The sequence below is a fragment of the Grampus griseus genome (assembly GCF_964374135.1).
Source record: "Grampus griseus genome assembly, chromosome: 19".
NCBI lineage: Eukaryota > Metazoa > Chordata > Mammalia > Artiodactyla > Delphinidae > Grampus > Grampus griseus.
Window position 1 is genome coordinate 17,979,988 of NC_139013.1, and position 20,252 is coordinate 18,000,239.

At 42.2% G+C, this 20,252-nt stretch overlaps 2 protein-coding genes across 8 annotated transcripts in view; one reads left to right on the plus strand and one right to left on the minus strand.

Moving 5' to 3' along the window:
- Positions 1-10,955, plus strand: part of ANKRD27 (ankyrin repeat domain 27) — a 53,905-nt gene extending 42,950 nt beyond the window's left edge. For 4 of the 7 annotated variants that reach the window (XM_082676169.1, XM_082676168.1, XM_082676170.1 and 1 more), the window contains 7 exons: positions 3,491-3,688; positions 4,371-4,490; positions 5,647-5,808; positions 6,854-6,965; positions 7,850-7,928; positions 8,117-8,189; positions 9,433-10,955. In XM_082676169.1, the coding sequence (XP_082532295.1) occupies positions 3,491-3,688; positions 4,371-4,490; positions 5,647-5,808; positions 6,854-6,965; positions 7,850-7,928; positions 8,117-8,189; positions 9,433-9,666 (978 nt within the window). In that variant the 3' untranslated portion in view covers positions 9,667-10,955. Of the gene's footprint in view, positions 1-3,490; positions 3,689-4,370; positions 4,491-5,646; positions 5,809-6,853; positions 6,966-7,849; positions 7,929-8,099; positions 8,190-9,432 lie in introns of all 7 variants that reach the window. The other 3 variants (XM_082676171.1, XM_082676172.1, XM_082676173.1) reach the window with 3 other exon arrangements.
- A 2,449-nt stretch (positions 10,956-13,404) lies between these two features.
- On the minus strand, positions 13,405-20,240 carry PDCD5 (programmed cell death 5). Its single transcript, XM_082677013.1, has 6 exons — positions 20,070-20,240; positions 19,114-19,151; positions 16,401-16,462; positions 14,858-14,949; positions 13,927-13,998; positions 13,405-13,613 (listed from the first exon to the last, which is right to left on the minus strand). The coding sequence occupies exons 1-6, from the start codon at positions 20,133-20,135 to the stop codon at positions 13,566-13,568; spliced, it is 378 nt and encodes a 125-aa protein (XP_082533139.1). The 5' UTR covers positions 20,136-20,240; the 3' UTR covers positions 13,405-13,565.
- Positions 20,241-20,252: the final 12 nt, after the last annotated feature.

The window sequence follows — 20,252 nt, forward strand, 5'->3', positions numbered from 1 at the left end:
AAGACATGGACAGGATCTGTATGCTGGAAATCACAAAATGATGAAAAAAGTCAGAGTGCGTAAATACTTAGGTGTATCAGATCATGAAGACTCAACCTAGTAAAGATGTTATTTCTCCCCAGATTGATCTACAGTATTTTTTTGTTTTTGTTTTTGTTTTTGTGGTACGCGGGCCTCTCACTGCTGTGGCCTCTCCCGTCGTGGAGCACAGGCTCCGGACGCGCAGGCTCAGAGGCCATGGCTCACGGGCCCAGCTGCTCCACGGCATGTGGGATCTTCCCGGACCAGGGCACGAACCCATGTCCCCTGCATCGTCAGGCAGACTCTCAACCACTGCGCCACCAGGGAAGCCCTGATCTACAGGTTTAATGCAGTTCCTATCAAAATCCTAACAAAGTTTTTGTAGACATAGACAACCTTATTTTAAAATTTATATGGAAAGGTGCAGGCCGTAAAATATCTAAAACGATCCTGCAATGAAGAATAAATTAGGATCACTCTACCCAATATTAAGGCTAACTATGTAGCTACAGTAATCAAGACAGTGTGGCCCTGATGGAGGGACAGACACACAGATCACTGGGACAGAACAGAGAACCCAGAAATAGACCCACACATATATAGTCAACTGAGGTCTGACAACAAGCCGGTGGGGGAAGGACGGCCTTTTCAACAAACAGTGCTGGAGCAAGTGGACATCTTCAGGCAAAAAAATGAACCTCAACATAAACTCACACCCTGTACAAAAATTAACTCAAAATGGATCACAGACTTAACCGTAAAATGTAAAATTATAAAACTTTTAGAAAAAAACAGGAGGAAATCTTTGGAACCCAGGGCTAAGCAAAGAGTTCTTAGACTTGACACCCAAAGCATGATCCATAAAGAGCAAATGGATAAGTTGGACTTTAAATTGTAAACTTGTCCTGTGGAAACCCATGCAAAGAAGCTATACAGGCAGATTACAGACTAAAAGAAAATACCTGGGCTTCCCTGGTGGCACAGTGGTTGAGAGTCCGCCTGCTGATGCAGGGGGCACGGGTTCGTGCCCTGGTCTGGGAAGATCCCACATGCCGCGGAGCAGCTGGGCCCGTGAGCCATGGCCGCTGGGCCTGCGCATCCGTAGCCTGTGCTCCGCAGCGGGAGAGGCCACGGCGGTGGGAGGCCCGCGTACCGCAAAAAAAAAAAAAGAAAATACCTGCAAGCCACATGTCTGACAAAGGGCCAGAATCTAGAATATAAAGCACTTTCAAAACTCGCTAGTAAAGAAAGAAAACAAACCAATAAGAAAATGGGCAAAGGGAATGAAGAGACATTTCATTGAGGAGCATTTAGATATGGCAAATGAGCACATGAAAGGATGTTCAAGGTCACCACCCATCAGGGAAATGCAAATTATAGCCACAGTGAGATAACACTATGCGCCTATCAGAATGGCTAAAATCAAAATTAGTGAAAAGTGACACCACCAAATGCTGGTGAGGATGTGGGGAACTTGGTTCACTCACCCATTGCTGGTGGGAATATAAAAGCCACTATGGAAAACAGTGTTTGTCGTCAGTTCCTTTTAAAACTAGCCATAGAATTGCCATGTAATTACCATATGATTCAGCAATTGCATTCCTGGGCATTTATCTTAGAGGAATGGAAACTTATATTCTCACAAAAACCTGTAAACAAATGTACACAGCGACTTTATTTGCAGTATCCGCGAACTGGAAACAACCCACGTGTCCTTCAGTGGGTGAACTGCCAAACAAAGTAAGGCAGGGGCATGCCACGGGGCGCTGTTCAGCGATAAAGAATAAACCGTTGATTACATGCAGCACCTGGAATCAGGACATTTGGTAGTCTCCTGTTTTTGGCTTTGTGAATAAAGCAACTGTGAACATTTGTGTACAGTTCTTTGTGTAAATATATTTTTACTTGGGTAATTACCTAGGAGTATAATTGCTGGGTTATGCAGGAGGTATATGTTACCTTGAAATGACCAGTTTTCCTCAGTGATTGTAGCATTTTTCATTCCCGCCAGCAGGGTGTGAGAATTCTAGTTGCCCCAAATCCCGGTGAACACTTGGTATTTTGACTTTTTAACTTTAGCCATTCTGGTAAGTGTGCAGTGGTATTTCCTCATGTTCTTCCCTTCTACTTCTTCATCTGCTTGTTTTTGATTTTTGAAGTATAGTTTATATACAGTAAAATTCACCCTTTAAATTGAGCATAGCTTTTTAAAGAGATAACATTTTTAATCATCGAAAAGTGAACTAGATAACCCAAGTATTAATCCTTGATCAATCACAGAAAACATTGACATATTAATTCCACTATCAAATATATGATTCAACATTACAATTTAATGTTTGTTTTTAGTTCTACTGGTTTGTTTTGTTTGCCCTCTTAATTACTGATGGACTGTTCTTATCTCCTCATGATTGCTTTTAAAACCATTGTGAATAAAAGGGAAGTTCCATGATAAAAATGAAGGTGAACTTAAGAGATAAGTAGCAAACAGTTTTCTGAGGTTTGACAAACGAATGTGTAACCACCAGCACAGTAAAAATATAGACTATCTCTATCACCCAAATATTCTTTCCTGCCCCGTTGAAGTTTGCCATATTGCATGTTGCATCCCCTGACCATCACTGACCTGCTTTCTGACCCTTTGGTTTTGTGATTCCTGATTTTGATTTGCATTTCTCTGAAAACTACGGATGTTATCTTATAGGCTCATTGACCGACCATTCAACCGTCTTCTTTTGTGAAGTCTTTTCACATCTTTTGCCTATTTTTTTTTTCCTTTTGCCTGTTTTTTTTTTTTAAAGTTGGATTGTCTTATTGAGTTGTAAGAGTTTGTTTCGTTTTGCTTTTAAGTTCTTTTTGGTACAAGTCCTTTGTCAGATACACATATTTGCAAACATTTTTCTGCCCTTCTATGACTTGCCTTTTCATTTTCTTACTTGCCTCATGCAAAGAGCAAACATTAAACATTTTTATTAAGTCAGTTTATCAAACTTTTTTTATGGCTTTTGCTTTTTGTGTCTTATCTAAGAAATCTTTGCGTATCCCAGTGTTGCAAAGATTTTCTTTTGGGTTTACTTCAAGAAGTTTAATAGTTGTAGCTTTTACATTTAGGTCTGTGATGCATTTTAGTGTTTGTGTTTGGTGTGAGGTAAGGGTTGATGGGCAGTTTTCCCATATGTGGATGTCCAGTTGTTTCAGCACCATCTGTCAGACTTTGCCTTCCCCGTTCAATTGCCATGGCATAAAACGGTATCATTGTAGGGGACTTGCTTTCTTGAAAACAGAAGTTAATCCTTCGATGTATCATACCTTTCTAAAGTAGTAATTCACCTGTGGGCAACCCGATTCAGGATGCCGCTGTGATTCCAGATTTTACAGAGGGGCTGTGAGGGACAGATGGCTTCAGTTCCTTCAGCCGGGTTCCTTAAGTACTAACAGCATTTCCGTTTCCACATTCTGCACTTATTAGAAGCTGGCAAAGATTCCTGCCAGTGGGCTTGGTGTGAATGTGACCAGCCAGGATGGTTCCTCCCCACTGCACGTTGCTGCCCTGCATGGTCGGGCGGACCTCCTTCTCCTCCTCGTGAAGCACGGTGCCAGTGTGGGGGCCAGAGACGCAAAGCAGGCCGTCCCACTCCACCTGGCCTGCCAGAAGGGCCACTTCCAGGTATGGGTCCTGGCTCTTGCGCAGCGTGTATAGGGTTAGAACCTCACTTGGCAGGAGTGCTGCCGAGGGAAGAGTTTGCTTACCGGCCCAGAGGATGGGCCCATTTCCTTCCTCCCGGCGCCGAGATTCTGAGATGCACACGGTAGGACTACTCAGCAACAGAACACAGAACCCTGGGGCTTCTGGGGGTGGAGCCAACCCCCCTCCCACTGGCATTCACGTCTGGCAGCACAGAGGCTGTCATTCTGATTCTGACCCCAGCCGAGAGCTGTCTCTCTGATTCTTGGGTGTTGGTCATCTGTGCCAAACAGTTCAGTATCTATTTTTTCATTTTTCCTTATTAGTTCCACTGTAAGGTTTTTAAAGCTAGGAATCATATTTTGGGTAATGCCTAGCATTAGTTTTCTAACATGTGAAACTGGAGTAATAATTACAGCTCTCCACAGAGGAGATGGAATGATTAAATGAAAAACACGCGTGCCTAGTACACCACCTCCACACACACAAGACCCTCAGCAAATGTTAATCCCTTCCCTTTCACTGGTCTGCTTTCTCCTGAGGGTCAGACATGGATCTAAGAGTCTTCTAGATAAGCTTACAGAAAAGTCAAAAGAATAGCAAGTTAGATGATCTCTCCCTGCAAATTTTAATTAAAGTTGAACACTTTTCTTCTCCGACCTAGGTGGTGAAATGTCTACTAGATTCTAATGCAAAACCCAATAAAAAGGATATAAGTGGAAACACACCCCTCCTTTATGCTTGTTCCAGAGGCCACCACGAAGTTGCGGCACTGTTGCTGCAGGTAAGGACCCCCTCGCCCCCAGCCCAGGAGCTGCTGACACGGCTTGGTGACGGGCATCCCGCCACGTGGCGGGCCTCTGGCAGCACACCGGGGAGGGGCGGGGAGGGAGGCCGCTTGGCTTTTGCTTTAAGCTAGCCCTGGGGTGGGGAGCTTTGCAGTAATGGGGTCTCAGCGTCCGAGCTGCATCAGGGATGCAGAGTTAAGGACTGAGACGCCGCTTTTGCTAAGGTTTGGATCTTGCCTCATTTAACCAGGTCAGTTGAATTGTCACCTGCAGTGTGAGCTGAATGTCCTTTTATGTCACTGCTCCTTTTTGCCTCTCTTGATAAAGGGTATATGTGTTGACTGTAGAATTTTTAAAAGTAGAGAGAAACCCAACTTCTCCATAACCCTGTTTCTCAAAGGCAACTAACTTTGGTGACTTCTTAAAAATGTGCATAGTTTAGATCACTATTGTTTTCTATCTTGTTTTAACTTAACATAGAAAACTGTTTATTTTATTTATTTAATTTTTATAATTAATTAATTTTATTATTTATTTATTTATTTTTGGCTGTGTTGGGTCTTAGTTGCTGTGCGCGGGCTTTCTCTAGTTGCCGCGAGCGGGGGAGCTACTCTTCATTGCGGTGCGCAGGCTTCTCATTGCGGTGGCCTCTCCTGTTGCGGAGCACAGGCTCTAGGAGGGCAGGCTCAGTAGTTGTGGCTGGCGGGCTCTAGAGCGCAGGCTCAGTAGTTGTGGCACACGGGCTTAGTTGCTCCGCGGCATGTGGAATCTTCCTGGACCAGGGCTCAAACCCACGTCCCCTGCATCGGCAGGCAGATTCTTAACCACTGGACCACCAGGGAAGTCCGAAAATTGTTTATTAAAACCTCAGTTTTTAGTGGTTGCATAATTATGGATGTACCATGGTCTTTTTTTTTTTAACTGTTTCTGCTCAATACATTTAGGTGACGTATTTTTTTTCCTGTTATAATGATAAATGCTGCCATGAATATCTTTGTACAGAAATCTTTTCTCCTCAGTATTACTTTTACTCCTAACATCTTAAGAAAAATTTCCGACATACAGAAAAGTTGAAAGAATGTTATAGGGCACACCCATATAGGTACCACATCGATTCAACATTCCTTCTGATTGTGCCGTTTCTCTCTCTAGCATGGGGCCTCCATTAATGCTTCTAACAATAAGGGCAACACAGCACTGCACGAGGCTGTGATAGAAAAGCACGTCTTCGTGGTGGAGCTGCTTCTGCTTCATGGAGCATCAGTTCAGGTCCTGAACAAGAGGCAGTGCACAGCTATAGACTGTGCTGAACAGGTAGGTGGGAGCGCTTCACTGCTGAGAGCATCCCAGGCTCCCTTACAGCTCACGGGGATCCCCTGTGTTTAAACCAGATCTGAAAGAGCAGTAGTCAGACCTCTGACTTGCCGTGCCAGGCTGAGTAGGTGTGCTGGAAGTCTGTGAGTGTAGCTGCATCCCTGGTCCTTGGTCACCTGATCAGAGGCGGCCTGCTGGGGCAGTTTTCAAAGGCCTGGTTAGACGTGCCCCCTACCCACCACAGGCCTCGGCGCCTCTGGCACACAGTCCAGCAGTTAGGTACTCGCGGGGAAGAGCAGGTTGACACAGCATCCTGGTCTCACCCTCCCTGCACTGGGAATATGCCTGTGGTCCTAGCAGCACGAGGGAGGGAGTGTGTGCAGTTAGCGAACAAACCTTGAGTTCTGTAAGGAGAAGTATGATGTGCGGTTTACTACCCTCCCAGTGCGTGGACGTGCGCCATGGAGAAATGGTGAGGAAATAGGAGGAGACTAAAGGATGGACCTCTTTACTGTTCCTCTTGCCATGTTGAATCTTTATCTAGTTTCCTACTCAGGTAGACAACTACTAGGCTGTTAAATGACACCACTGACATATTAAAGTCACCATAAATCCAACCTACTTATAGGCTTAGTATATTAATTTCTAATTTTCAGTTGTGTTTCTTAACAGAATTGAAAAATTTTATACTTTCAATTTAGCACTTTCTCAAATGATGAATATCTTTTATTGAGCACTTACTATGTGCTGGGCGCTTGATAACCTCATGATAACTCTACAGTAATAGATCCTGTTCTTGTCAACCCAGTTGCACAGAGCAGTGAAACACGGGCCCAGAATACCACCTAGTAGAGGGCAGAGCCAGCCCCCAAATGCAGTGCTGTTCTTCACCACTAGGCTTTATGGCCTCAAAGTTTTGTCTGTAGCTGCTTCTTAGCTTTTCTGCCCAGCCATGCCAACACTGACATTTAGATCAAAACCAGGCAATAACCTGCTGAGAAAGCATACAGAACGTTACTGTTACCTTTTTCCTTTCACATTGTAGAATTCAAAAATAATGGAATTGCTTCAGGTAGTACCAAGCTGTGTGGCCACGTTAGATGATGTTGGAGAAACAGACCACAACGAGTACGTTACTGTCAAGATCAGGAAAAAATGTAAGAACTCACATCCTTTCTGTAATTCTCAACTTGGGTTTATTTGGAAGTTCATGAGTCGTTGGTTGCTGGTTTTCACTTAATTGTAAATGTAAAACAATTATAATCATGACTGGGGGTGGGATATAGGCACCAAAGAAATGCACGTTATATCCTGTTTCATCCGTCCTGTAACATACATTTCATCCAGAAATGTACGTAATATCCTTTTCCATCCATTGTTTGGATACTGGTTTTCTGCTTGATTGTGATGTTCCCTAAAGAGGTAAGATGGACACTCTGGGCATTACCCTGAAGGTCAGGCCTCTACTCGCCAACCAGGGAGGAGGAACCACCTCTGGTAGTTTCTTTCATGTCTCATGTTCTGAATCCAGGCCTTTTTCTCAGCACTTCCTGGACACCTGGGGTAAATGCTACCTTTAAAGAATTCTTTGTTAATCTGCAGGTGTACAGAGGTAGATGGTCATTAGAACAGCAGCTGCTAAACAGGGGTGGGGCTGAAGTATTTTCCTCTTTTTAAAAATTTGTTCCAGTTTAGATGGGGTCCTTGTTCAACTTTTTAAAAAACTGCAGTTGTAGTTTGCAATGCAGTAATGTGAATAAGCCCATTCACACATCTGGATAATCCTGAGGCTGTCTCACCCTAGTTGGCTGTGCCTGGGGAATATCAGTGTGTTAAGGATTTATCTTTGTTTCATGGGGGTTCACACAGTAATAAATAGGTATCTACTAATACGTTTCTGTAATCAAATGCAGTGCTTAAGTTCCTAAATTTTGTTAGACTTTAACAAAAAGAAGGTTGAAAGTTTGCATCTGTGCTATAATTTTTAAACAATTCTGAAACTAGTTTGGAAGTTTTCAGATGTTTATCCTTTTATCTACAGGGAACTCCAAAATGTATGATCTACCAGATGAACCTTTTACAAGACAGTTTTACTTTGTCCACTCAGTTGGTCAGTTTAAGTGAGTATAAGATTCGAGTTGATTTCTGTGCTTTTGACCTTAGCTTTACTTACAGCTCAAGCAGGTTATATGCAGCTTTAATGGGTTATAAATAAATCTGCACTCATCAAATGCTGCCACCTCGTGGCCAACCAGAGTATTTCGCACCACTATCCCTAACGTTTATTTTAGTTTGTTTTGGGTTTCAGGGGAAGGACCTCAAGGGAGATTATGGCAAGAGATAGAAGTGTCCCTAATTTTGCTGAAGATTCTTTGCATGAGGTGAGTTATTAAACACTGGCTTATAATCTTACTTTTTCAAGCCTGAATTTTTCAAAACGAATCCATGGTAAACACATTTCTCATTTCATCATTCCCTTCACTGATAAGAGTTACTAACAATTAAAATGAGTTCCTTAGTGGCATGGTCACTTATTGTTATATTTAATAATGCGTTTCTGAGCTGAGAAAGGAAAGTGAAGAAAAAGTGGGGACTAGTTGTATTGCATGGAAAGATGCTGCGTGTACAGTGTGCATACCTGATGAACTCTCACATTTTCCTGTGGAAGCAAATCCACTAATGTGTTAATCACTAATGTAAGGAAGAAAACACATTTGCATATAGATGGGTAAAAAACTTCAAGTATGGTGTAAAGTTGCTCGTATAGACAACTCTGTATGTGGCCGTCTTCCTATAGCACTGTTTAATTCTCCTGCTTTACATTCTGTGGTGTTTTTAGGTGGCCCTTCTCTAAACACATGGCTTGGCTTGGCTTTTTTTTTAATTGAAATATAGCTGATTTACACTGTTGTGTTAGTTTCTAGTGTACAGCAAAGTGATTCAGTTATGTATTCTTTTTCACGTTTTTTCCACTATAGCTTATTACAAGATATTGAATATAGTTCCCTGTGCTATACAGTAGGACCGTGTTGAAACACGGCTTTTCTTATTGCTGCTTGCCAATATAATATATGCCTTATTTATGAGAAATCGAATTTATGGTATGTGTGGCATAGGCTTGTTGGAACAAATGCACTGAAGTTCTAAATCTTTTAGAGAATTAGTGATTTTTGTTAAGATGACTCATTTTGATTTCATAGTTAATCTTCCATGGCTTTGCTAATAGACCTGCTGCTGGCTGGGAAACCTGCAAACTTTGAAATCTGCCTGGGTTCAATCAAGTGTTAGCGTTCCCCTTGATAGCTGGGGGACTTAAGGCAGATTGCTTAACTTTTGCTGATCCTGTTTCCTCAGCTGTATGTAAAATGGGGATAACAATAGTACACACTTGTTAGAGTTGTAAAGATTAAACGTGAAAACATGTAAAGCGTTTACATTGTGTCTGATACATGGAGTGCGCAAATGTCATACTTTCACCGCAGGGATGTTAAGAGTTGAAATTATGCCTGGAAAGTACTGAGCACATTGGATGGCACATGGAAGCACTCTATGGGAGCTGTTATTATGTGGGTCGTTTCAAGTATAGCACAAATGTGAACTGTTTGAATCATACCTTTTCTTTAGCCAGGGAGGCAAAGAGTCACTCGGAAGCAGAATAACCTGCCAGACCAGAGCAGCTCTCAGACAGCTGACAAAGGAAACGATGGTCAGCCGGAGAGGCCTGGACCGAGACAAACTGCTCCTGGACAAAGGCGAATGCTCCGTAGACAAATAGTCAATGATGCGGTTGTACCCAAGGGCCCAGAGACTGCTGGCAACCTGACCGCTCCCCAAGAGGCTAGCATTTCCCAATCTTAATAGTAATAAGGAATTATCTACTGCCAAGAAGTGAGTCCTCAACAAGAAGATGCCAAGCCTGAGTACAGCTTAGAACTAAACAAACTTACTGTTTGTCTTGAGAGAAAAGCAGAAAGGTCCTGAAAGCTTTTCTGTGGCAGATGGAAAGAATGCAACAACAAAAAGCTATCACCATCTCTTTCCTCTTCAAAGCTAATGGATACACTTGAAAAGGAATGGACAAAAGTTCCAGTAGTGTCCAGATCCTTAAGACGCTTCTTCTTATGTATTAGGGTTCCTTGGTTACAGTGAGGTTTCATCACCAGATTCTGACCTCCTTCTACTGAAAGGTGCTAGACCTCTGGGATGTGTATAAACTTGCAAACCACAGCTAAAAGAATTCCTCCCTCTGCGATAAGCTGAAGAAAAGCAATTTAGGTTTCATGGTACCGTGGAGGCCGGGCGGAAATGTTGCATTGGAATGAAGGAGATAGGACCTGAAAAATGTCCCTTTGCAAGCAACACTTGAACCCAAAGATGCCTAAATGCCATTTTGATGCTCATTTTAGTTGAAAGGACACATACGACATGTTCTACACTATGTATGTGGGGAAAGTTGGGTATAATTTTTCTTCTAAAAAATTAAGTACAGATAATTGATCACTGCACTTATATACCTGTAGCAGTGTCTCTGGGAAAATCCCTTTCCATTAAGAGCCTCCCTTAAATGTCACACTTGATGGATGGTTCCTGAACTAGACAGTAGACTTGGCACACCTTTTCTTAGTCTTTTGATTCAAAAGATTCAAAACTTACAGCACAAACCAGGTCAAAGTTACCTTAAATTAGAATTTATTACCATTTATTCCTTTTTATAAATTTCTATAGCTTATACTCATTTTTTTGTTATCAATTGGTCTAGAGCTGCAAACATGGGTTTGTCCAGAGTACATTTTCAAACAACTTTGTAATAGGAAAATGGTTCTGTGCACGTTCTTGGAAACACTTGCGTATGTATAGAAGGGAGGGGCTGATTATTTTTCTACAAAGTAATTTATGATTTTTAATTTTCTAATGTGCCTTGGACATGTGCCAAATGATGGAAAAGAAACAGTAAACTTTATGATTCTTGAGCGTGTCACGGTGTACTTTTTTGAGTTTGCTAGGGAGGTGTGTTTCTCAGCCTTTCTGCTGTGAACATGTGCTTTGTATATGGAAAAATCTTCCCCCATTGGATGGAGATACATTTTATTTTTCAGTTATAGATGTAAGTACGACTGAAGCATGTAAACTGGATCATCCGGAGAGCATTACCCATGTACCCTGAGTAGGGCTAACCTAATCCAGTAAGCCCGGTGTCTAGGGCCCCCACAAGGATGTATGAATTTCCTTTAACATCAGAAGAGCAAAACCGAATATAATACAGCTTCTTAGCCCAAACAGGAAACAAGCACTGTTGCTTTGTAAGTTTCTTTGTTCTATTTTTACTCCTTTCCCCCACTTTTAATCAAAACCACCTCATTGACTTAAGTTGCTGTGCTTCTCTACCATCCTAATTAAGAAACTTGACCCTACGCGGCTTATCAGCACCGCCATTTCCAAGGTTCAAATACATACATTTGACACCACCGAATTTTGGGGGTGGTGCAATATAATATTGAAAACTTTCACATATACCCCCAATTAATTTCTAACAATTGTCCTGGCTGGTAGAATTGTCAAATGAGGAGCCAGGTTCATGGAAATAATAAGGGGGCTAATTTGTTTGCACCGTCAGAGCTGGGGTCAGGCCCTGGCTGGCAGTGTCACCTGAATTGGCAGATTCCGGCTCAGCGTGCCCTTCATCTGGAGATGTAAATGCCACGAATGGGACTGTCAGTCTCTCTCAGGGGAGAAGATTCCTCTTGAGCTACTTTGGTAATCAGCAGGGTGAGCGATCTGAAGTGATTACCTCAATGATTTTTAAAAACACTTGTGTTTTTCTCCAGTTACTTTCCCACTTAAACATAAATTTGCCAATTCAGACATTGGTAATGCCCAAATTTCTGTTTCGTGTAAGAATGTTCTGAATTCAAAGTTAAATTAGAAAGTTGAGAATAACCACCCCCCACCCCGTGGACGGAAACGTACTCCATCCCCTTGATGCAGTCAAGAACCTCTATCCTTGTACAGAGTCATTTTCCATTCTCGCGTACCTCTGAAGGATGGGAGGTTGACAATCTTTAAACACATTCACATTGGCAGCTCCATCAGGACAGTGGTTATTCTGCAAGAGAAAGTGTGTAGCAACTTGCTGAGAATTGTCTAGTCTCCCTCCAGCATTTCTATGTAAATGAGACATAAAACATATGTACCTGTAACTGGGATTTTTTTTTTTTCAAAATCCTTGATCAGATTTTACTTTTGATGATTTACTCTGTTACTCTGAAAAATTTTTGATGTTCTTAATGGTTCTACTCATTCGTTTATTCAGGAATACTAGACACTTTATTCTAACACTGACTTTTCAGCATCTATGGTTACAAATTTCAAGTCTCAAACATAGTAAAATCTCAAATACAATTTAAACATGTATCAGCAGTGTGCTAGCTAAAGCAGAGATTGGGATTGTAAACCACATTTCCCATCACTTTCCTGCTACTAATCCTATTCATCTCATTAAATGTTATGAACTTCCTCCAGGGCTAGGCCTCCCAGGACTAAGACATCTATCTACAAGTTTACACCAAACAGCTCACTTGAGAGTTCAGTTTATTTATTTATTTTTGGCTGTGCTGTGCGGCTTGCGGGATCTTAGTTCCCTGACCAGGGATTGAACCCGGGCCACCGCAGTGAAAGTGCCGAGTCCTAGGCACTGGACTGCCAGGGAACTTCCTAGAGTTAAGTTTACGATTTAAATTTATGAGCAGTTTTTCATAACCTGGTGGGAGTAAAGCACAATATAAGAGATGACATTTTTAAAAAATATATTTATTTATTTGGTTGCGCTGGGTCTTAGTTGCAGCAGGTGGGCTCCTTAGTTGTGGCAGGCGAACTCTTAGTTGCAGTATTCATGTGGGACCTAGTTTCCTGACCAGGGATTGAACCCCGGGCCCTCTGCATTGGGAGCACGGAGTCGTAACCACTGCGCCACCAGGGAAAGTCCCAAGAGATGACATTTAAGTTACCTGCAACCTTATCAGTGAAGACCCAGAACATTTCTACCAAAATGTTTAACCACTAAACTGTCTCAACTGGATCTGAATCATTATAAATCATTTCTCTTACAAACATGTTTACTAGTGTTGAAGTATATTACCAGCATGTCTCAGTTATTTTGGTAATTTTTTTCCAATGGATGTATCCTCTAGTTACAGAGGTTGTTTGGATAGGGGTCATATTTGTTAGATAATTTAGTCTCAATGCCTTTGAAAAGCATATTATAAATGAAACCGAAGCTAGGAATTTTCCCACATTAAATATAAGTAACTATCTTCAGGAAGAAAAGTAGCTTACCTGCTTTCAGAACCTATGTCTTGGAAATATTAAAGTTGACTCAGCTTAATCCACGAGTCTTAAATCCCATGATGTTACTGGACACTGCTATCTTCTTTTTACTGAAGATGATTGAGCAGCTTCTATTTCTGCTAAGGCCACTTTCCCATCTAACACTAATGTCACAATTACAATTCATGCTGCTACACATGTTCAAAAGCTTTTGATAGGAAAGGAAAAAATTGAAAATGCAGGTCTTCTGTTCATTCTGCTATGGTTTTAAAACAAGTCTGTCCAAATTGTTTTATTTTGCATAACAAGTTTATTTTTAAAAGGCATATAGACAGTAAACAAAGTAAACATCCCATCGAGATCTGAACTTCAGCCAAGTGTTTTATCTGTCCTAGAACTGCTCCATTAAGTTCCAGTCTCTAGACGTCTTAAATTCAATAATCGTCATCTTCATCAGAGTCCATTACTTTTCTTCTGCTGAACTGGGGGGAAAATTAAATGAGTATCATAACATGTTTCACAAAGCATAACTCAGATTTTCTGAGAACACAAATTTCTACCTACTACAGGAGACATTTCTGTCTGTCTTTAAAACAACTTAGTGTTTCAAAACAATAGAAGAGCCTTGAAAATTAGGCCCTCAATATATGCGGCCTTTCTCCCCAAACTTTATAACTTTGTGTTATAAAATGAAAATGTCTATGGGCTGAAACATGTTTGATACAGTACATGCAGATGCAACGCTTATTTAAAATATCAATCTTTCTTTTGCCTTGTGCATTTGGGGAAACTTACTTTTACTGTTGTTTTCTTTTCTGTTTGTTGGCTTACTTTTTCGAGGATTTCTATTAAACCTTGTTCTGATACCTAGGATAACCATAGAGAAAAACAGTATTTTTTTAAAACAAAGAATTGACCTCAGCAGATTGCATGGTTTTAGTCCTTCCGGGGTGTGGGGTAGAGGTCAAGAGGCAAGGAGAGTGGGACAGCAGGCTGAAGCCACTGGCTATAACTCTTGGTTTAAGTTCCACATAAAATCTGCTCTGCTAGTCTTCATTTGAGGGAGGAAAAGTATCCATCAGTTAGCTTCCTCGAAAAATACAAAATTAACAGGTACTTAAGAACACCTTCATCACCACTGGCAGACAATGACAACCACCTACACCACTGTGTTAAGTGTCAGGGACGGAGATACACCATCTCTGCCCCTGAAACCTTGAGAAGCTTAAAAGCAGGAGATGAGTCACTCAAAAAAGGTGAAGCAGTCATTGTCTCTTCCACACACATTCTCAGTGTAAGGGGTTCAGGGCGGGCTGACCCCTGTAGGCTGCGGTGGCGGCAGAGGGCTTCCCAGTGCAGGTGGGGCAGGTGGGGCTCATCTGGGTCTTGAAGCAAGGTCAGGAATGTAGAATATACCCATCATGGCATTACAGCAACACACATAATAACCAGGAATTTTAGCACCTCTTCATTTGCAAAACAAGCGTAACTTTACCTGTTTTAATTAGTATTACTGACAAACCTTGTTTCCAGTGTAGAAGCACTTAGAACTAACTAAACAATGAGTTATCTTTTAGGAAGGATGGTAGATACAACTATTCTCTCCTTTAAAAATTGCTTCAACAAGAATTCTGCAACCAGAAAGAGATAAAACTGACCTTCTGAAAATGTTTTGATAAAGTAGGTAACAACAGTTTAAAACTGCCTCAAGGCAGTCCAAGCTTACCTTCCCACTTAGTTGTCCATACCGTGCCATCTGAATAAGGTAATTCTCTACTGCTTTAGTTTTCTCAGGCTTTACAAGTGCTAAGTTACTTACTAAAAAGGAAAAAAAAAAAGTCTATATACACACATACACAAAGAAGTCAGAACTAAATGCCCTTATATTATACCTTGAAACTAAGCACTGACATTTCCAAAGCCCTTCAGATTTATTCATGTTTTGAGACTAGCAAGGTAGATAAGGCAGATGCTATTGTTACTCCTCTTAAAAACGAGGAGAACTTGAGTTCAGCTGTGTCAATCTCAGTCAAGACCACACAGAGGTCGTGGCAGAGCCAAGATTAAGCTTGGGTCCTCAGATTCTAAGCTCCATGCTTAAAAAAGAAAAAGCACTATTGCCCTCTGAAAAGCAATTTATATACTACTACACATATATAATCATAGTGATTCATCTAGGCCTGCCTCTTCTAAGCTGGGCTTCAAGTTACAATACAGAAGATACTGGTTCATTCTGATGGATCACTTAATATGTTTTTCTACATGGTTTTTATGAAAAATTTTATTATGAAAAAACATACACTAAAATGGAGAATACAGGCATATCTCATTTTATTGAGCTTCACAGATACTGTGTTTTTCACAAATGAAGGTTTGTGGCAACCCAGCTTGGAGCAGGTCTATTGGCATCATTTTTCCAATAGCATTTGCTCACTTCATGTCTTTGTGTCACATTTTGGTAATTCTCACAATATTTTTGAACTATTATTATTCTTATATATGTTATGGTGATCTGTGATCAGTGATTTTTGATGTTATTGCAAAAAGATCGTGACTTGCTGAAGGCTCAGATGATGATTATAACATTTTTTAGCAATAAGGTTTTTTTTTGCAATAAGGTATTTTTAAATTAAGGTATGTACACTGTTTTTTTTAGACATAAGGCTATTTCACACTTAATAGACTACAGTATAGTATAAACTTAACTTTTATATGCGTTGGGAAACTAAAAAATTTGTGTGACTCGCTCTACTGTGGTGGTCAGGAACCAAAGCTGCAATACCCCCAAGGTCTGCCTGTACAATAAACCAGAGCCCCAATCACCCGTGTCATCTACCAGCAACATTTTGTGACGGACTCGATTTAAGAGTTGTTTCCTATAAATTTTACCTAATACAGTCGTCCCTTTGTACCTGCAAGGACCCCCTGAGGATGCCAAAATCCGAGGATGCTCAAGCCCTTATATGAAATGGTGTAGTACTATCAGCCCTCTGTATCTGTGGATTCTGACTCCACGGATACAGAGGGCCGACTGTATGCACTTGGAGATCATCTCATTGGTAGGAGAGAATGGAGCTGGTACTTCTAATAATGATTTAAGTACATGTCTTTAGGTTTATAAACTTAATATTTCTTACAAATAATCTGTATCTCACGTTTTAAGGTTAAACAAATATTTAATCTAGAGATAGCAACAATTTCATATATATCTCCCCATTCAAATAACTCAAGCCAATTTTATGGAAATAAAGAGAACTGAAGATGCTTACATCGGGCCCGGGCTGACTGATCCAGAACTTGGGCTAAGATACTGTTCCTCATTTCTGCTTCCCTACAACAAAAACAGGTCAAGCAAAATTAGAACTAAGCTGTCAGCGTTCCTGTTGAACACAGAAAAATGTAACGAATCCACTCTTACACTCAAAGGCCAGCATTGTATTTTGTGAGTGTATATCTTTATATTTTGTGAGGTTGAAAGGTAAAACTTCACATTTTCCTAATCAGAGTGGAGTTTCAGTTCAACCACGATTATAAACATTTATTAAGTACCTAGTGAGAGGTGCTAGAAATTTATAGTGAGATTTCAGGCAATTACAAGGACCAAGTGATTAATCCCTGTAATTTTCTTAGAGATAAAGAAGCTGAGGTCCATGGAGGAAATGTTAAGGAGACACAGGTAACTTGTGGCCAAGGTAGGACAAGATCCCATATTTCCAGACTCTCAGTTCTAGTTTTTGGGTTGGGAGGGGAGTTAAATTATAACTCTGCTTCTATCCTTGCATCTTCCTACCTATCCAAGTAGGAACTATTTCAAGTTCACAGGATAGTGGTTTCAAACTTTTTTTAAGCAGAAATTGTTTTTCAAATGAAGCCCTTCAAGGAACTTAATACGTAACACAGACAAAAGCAGAGATTCTTTGGCTGAATTCGAAGGGGAGCTCGGGCTGGCTGTGCCTACTAATTGCCCGCATCTGAGGAGCTCTGGGGTTCACGGAACACAGACTGAAGCCCACTTCCATAGGCCATTTCCTTATCACTCCTGAGTACAGCAACCCTGCCACGAACTATGACTACATTTCACTAAATCTAAGAGGCCAGAGTAGAAAACACACTATAGTATTCTGTATCTCCAAGAATGAAAAACACCCTAGATGAGGTGTCTAATAGGAGACCCTCACTCATAGCTGGGGTATCATCCCAGAGCAACATCCTCAATACACGGTAAACAAGAAATAAACCCGCTATGCAGAAAGGAACAGCAAGGAAGTGTGCGTGCAATGACCTTGGCCCTGAGTGAAGAAAAAAGTGTCTCTGAGAATTTGAACTTCAAGCTGTAGTCTTGCAGGTTTGCTGTTTGAATTCACAGCACCAGTGTGGAGAAAGGGGGAACCTCAAGCAGTGAATTTTTTTTTTTTTTTTTTTGCTGTACACGGGCCTCTCACCGTTGCGGCCTCTCCCGTTGCGGAGCACAGGCTCCGGACGCGCAGGCTCAGTGGCCATGGCTCACGGGCCTAGCCGCTCCGCGGCATGTGGGATCTTCCCGGACCGGGGCACGAACCTGTGTGCCCTGCATCGGCAGGCGGACTCTCAACCACTGCGCCATCAGGGAAGCCCTCAAGCAGTGAATTTTAAGAGGTCTCAGGTTAGAAATGACCCACGTGATGGCAGAATAAAAAGTAAATCCTCTTTGGAAGAATCCAGGACAAGAGCAATCAATTATGAGACATTCGAATGTCAGATATGTTAGAATGTGAAAAATGCACTTCTTATAATCAGTGAAATTCACGCAGTAGTTTTATTTTCTTTTTAGCACCATCCCAGGTGCTTACCAGCTGTCTTCTCCCTCTAATGTAAGCTACGCAAGGGCAGGAACCTTCTCCACCTTGCCTATCTCTGTAGACACAACACAGTGCCTGACCGAGAGCAGGTGCTCAGTATTCGCTGGATGAACGAATGAGTTAAAAGGTAGCCCTGGGAGGTATGGGGCAGGGGGCGGGGGGCCATGGGGAGTTTAATAGGCATAGTTTCAGATTTGCAAGATGAAAAAGTTCTAGAGATTAATTGCACAACAATGAGAATATAGTTCATATGACTGAATCATACTCTTAAAAAGAGTTAAGATGGTAAATTTTATCTGATGTGGGTTTTTTTAAATCTGTTATTAAAAAAAGGTAGCGTGATGGGGTAACTAGGCATTCATTCAATAAACCTGCCAAGTGTGAGGTGCTCTGTGATATTCTGGGATAAAATACCATTGAGAATAGAATGACAGTTACTACTACTGAGCACTTACTAAATGTGAAGCACCGTGCCCCTGCGATCCTCACCACATGCCTGTGAGGTAGTCTTATGATTATGTTGGTTTTAAGGTAATCACAGTTTAGCAGAGAAACATCTATCAGTAATTGCAATACAAAGTAATAAGTAATGTGGGACTCCATACATGTTTATTTAACAAACATAGTAACAGTGATGATGATTTCTGGAAAAATCACTATGCCAGGAAGATCTTTAAGAGTCACACACCTATTAAGGTGACTAAAATAAAAAAAAATTTGGTGAAACCATCCTTCAGAAAGTTCAGAGTTCCCACAGACACAGAGCACAGACCAAGAGATCGGTGTTGGGAGGTGGGCCAAATGAGTGCAGATTATCAGAAAAGTATAAACTTCCAGTTATACGTAAGTCATGGGGATGAATGTCCAGCATGGTGACTACAGTTAATAATACTATACTGCATGTCTGAAAGTTGCCAACAGAGTAGATCTTAAAAGTTCTCATCACGCGAAAAGAAGTTTGCAAGTACGTGTGGTCATGGATGTTAACTAGACCTATTGTAGGGATCATTTCACAATATGTACAAATATGGAATAATTATGCTGTACACCTGAAACTTACGTTGTATGTCAAGTACTCCTTAATTAAAAAAAAAAAGAGCCACTACATTAAAAACAAAAAACAGTTCAGAGTTCCAGCCCGTACCTTTGCTTCGCTTCCTGTTGTGCTACATCGCCAGGGTCCTGAAAAAACAATTTTATCTTTTAGTAATTTCACAGAGGAAAAAAACAGGAACTCCTATTTTCTTTCTGATACCTAACAGGCTCCTGCAGTGGTAGAGACGGCTTACCAAATAATTCAAAGCCGGGCCTCACAAAAGTCAAACTGATAGTTGCCACTTACTACCACGTTTTGATAAGCTTCTAACATCACAATCTAAGAGAATGTTTTAGAATACAAACAACCATTAGAGAGAAGAGTCCTTGCTCTACGAAACCGTGTTTTACGTGGTAAGAATAATTTCTGTAAAAGAAAATGTGCTTCGGTATTGGGGACGCTGAAGATTCAAACAGCCCTTCCTTCCAGACCATCCCACTCCACCCCTAACACATTACTCCCTTCCTCTTTGCAGTAGAGCCCTTACTTGGGCGTTTTAGCTACGGGATTAGTTTAGTGCCCGGCCGTCCCCGGGACTGTCAACTCCATCAGGCGATGTTCCCCGCTGTACCCTCAGCACCTGGCACACAGCAGACCCTTGGGTCGGAACAATTAAATTCTAGAAAACATTCGGCAGGAATGCTAGTCGAAGCAGGCTAGATCCACGAGCTAAAGGCACCGAGAGACCCGAGGGGCTGAGAATTCTGTTTGGGACCAATGCCTGCCCGGACGAGAACCAGCCCCTGCCCGGGCGAGGCCCGCGCCCGACCCGCCCAGGGCAGCACATGGTCCGCTGGCCGCCCGAGACCCCGCGCACTGGGGAGAGGGGCCGAGCCTGCTCAGAAGCGACCAGGAGGCCACCGGCGGCGGAGGCGGGGTCCTCGGCCGCGGGGAGAGCTGGGGCGTCGGCGCCTGGAGCCTCCGCCCGGGGCCGCGCCTTTCACCTCGGGTGAAGGCGGCGCCCCTCAGGGGACGGGCCTGGCGGGGGGGGTGGGCGCGCTCACCCCGTGCTTGGCCTGTAGCTCGGCCAACCTGTGCTTCCTCAGCGCCTCGAGCTCCTCCTCCGCCATGGTGCGGCCGTCCGGAGCGAGCAGCCGCGGCCACGCTCTAGCCCACTCGAGAGATCGCTAGCAGCCCCTCAGCGCGCGCGCCACCCTCCCCACTGCGCAGGCGCCCGCAGCTCCCAG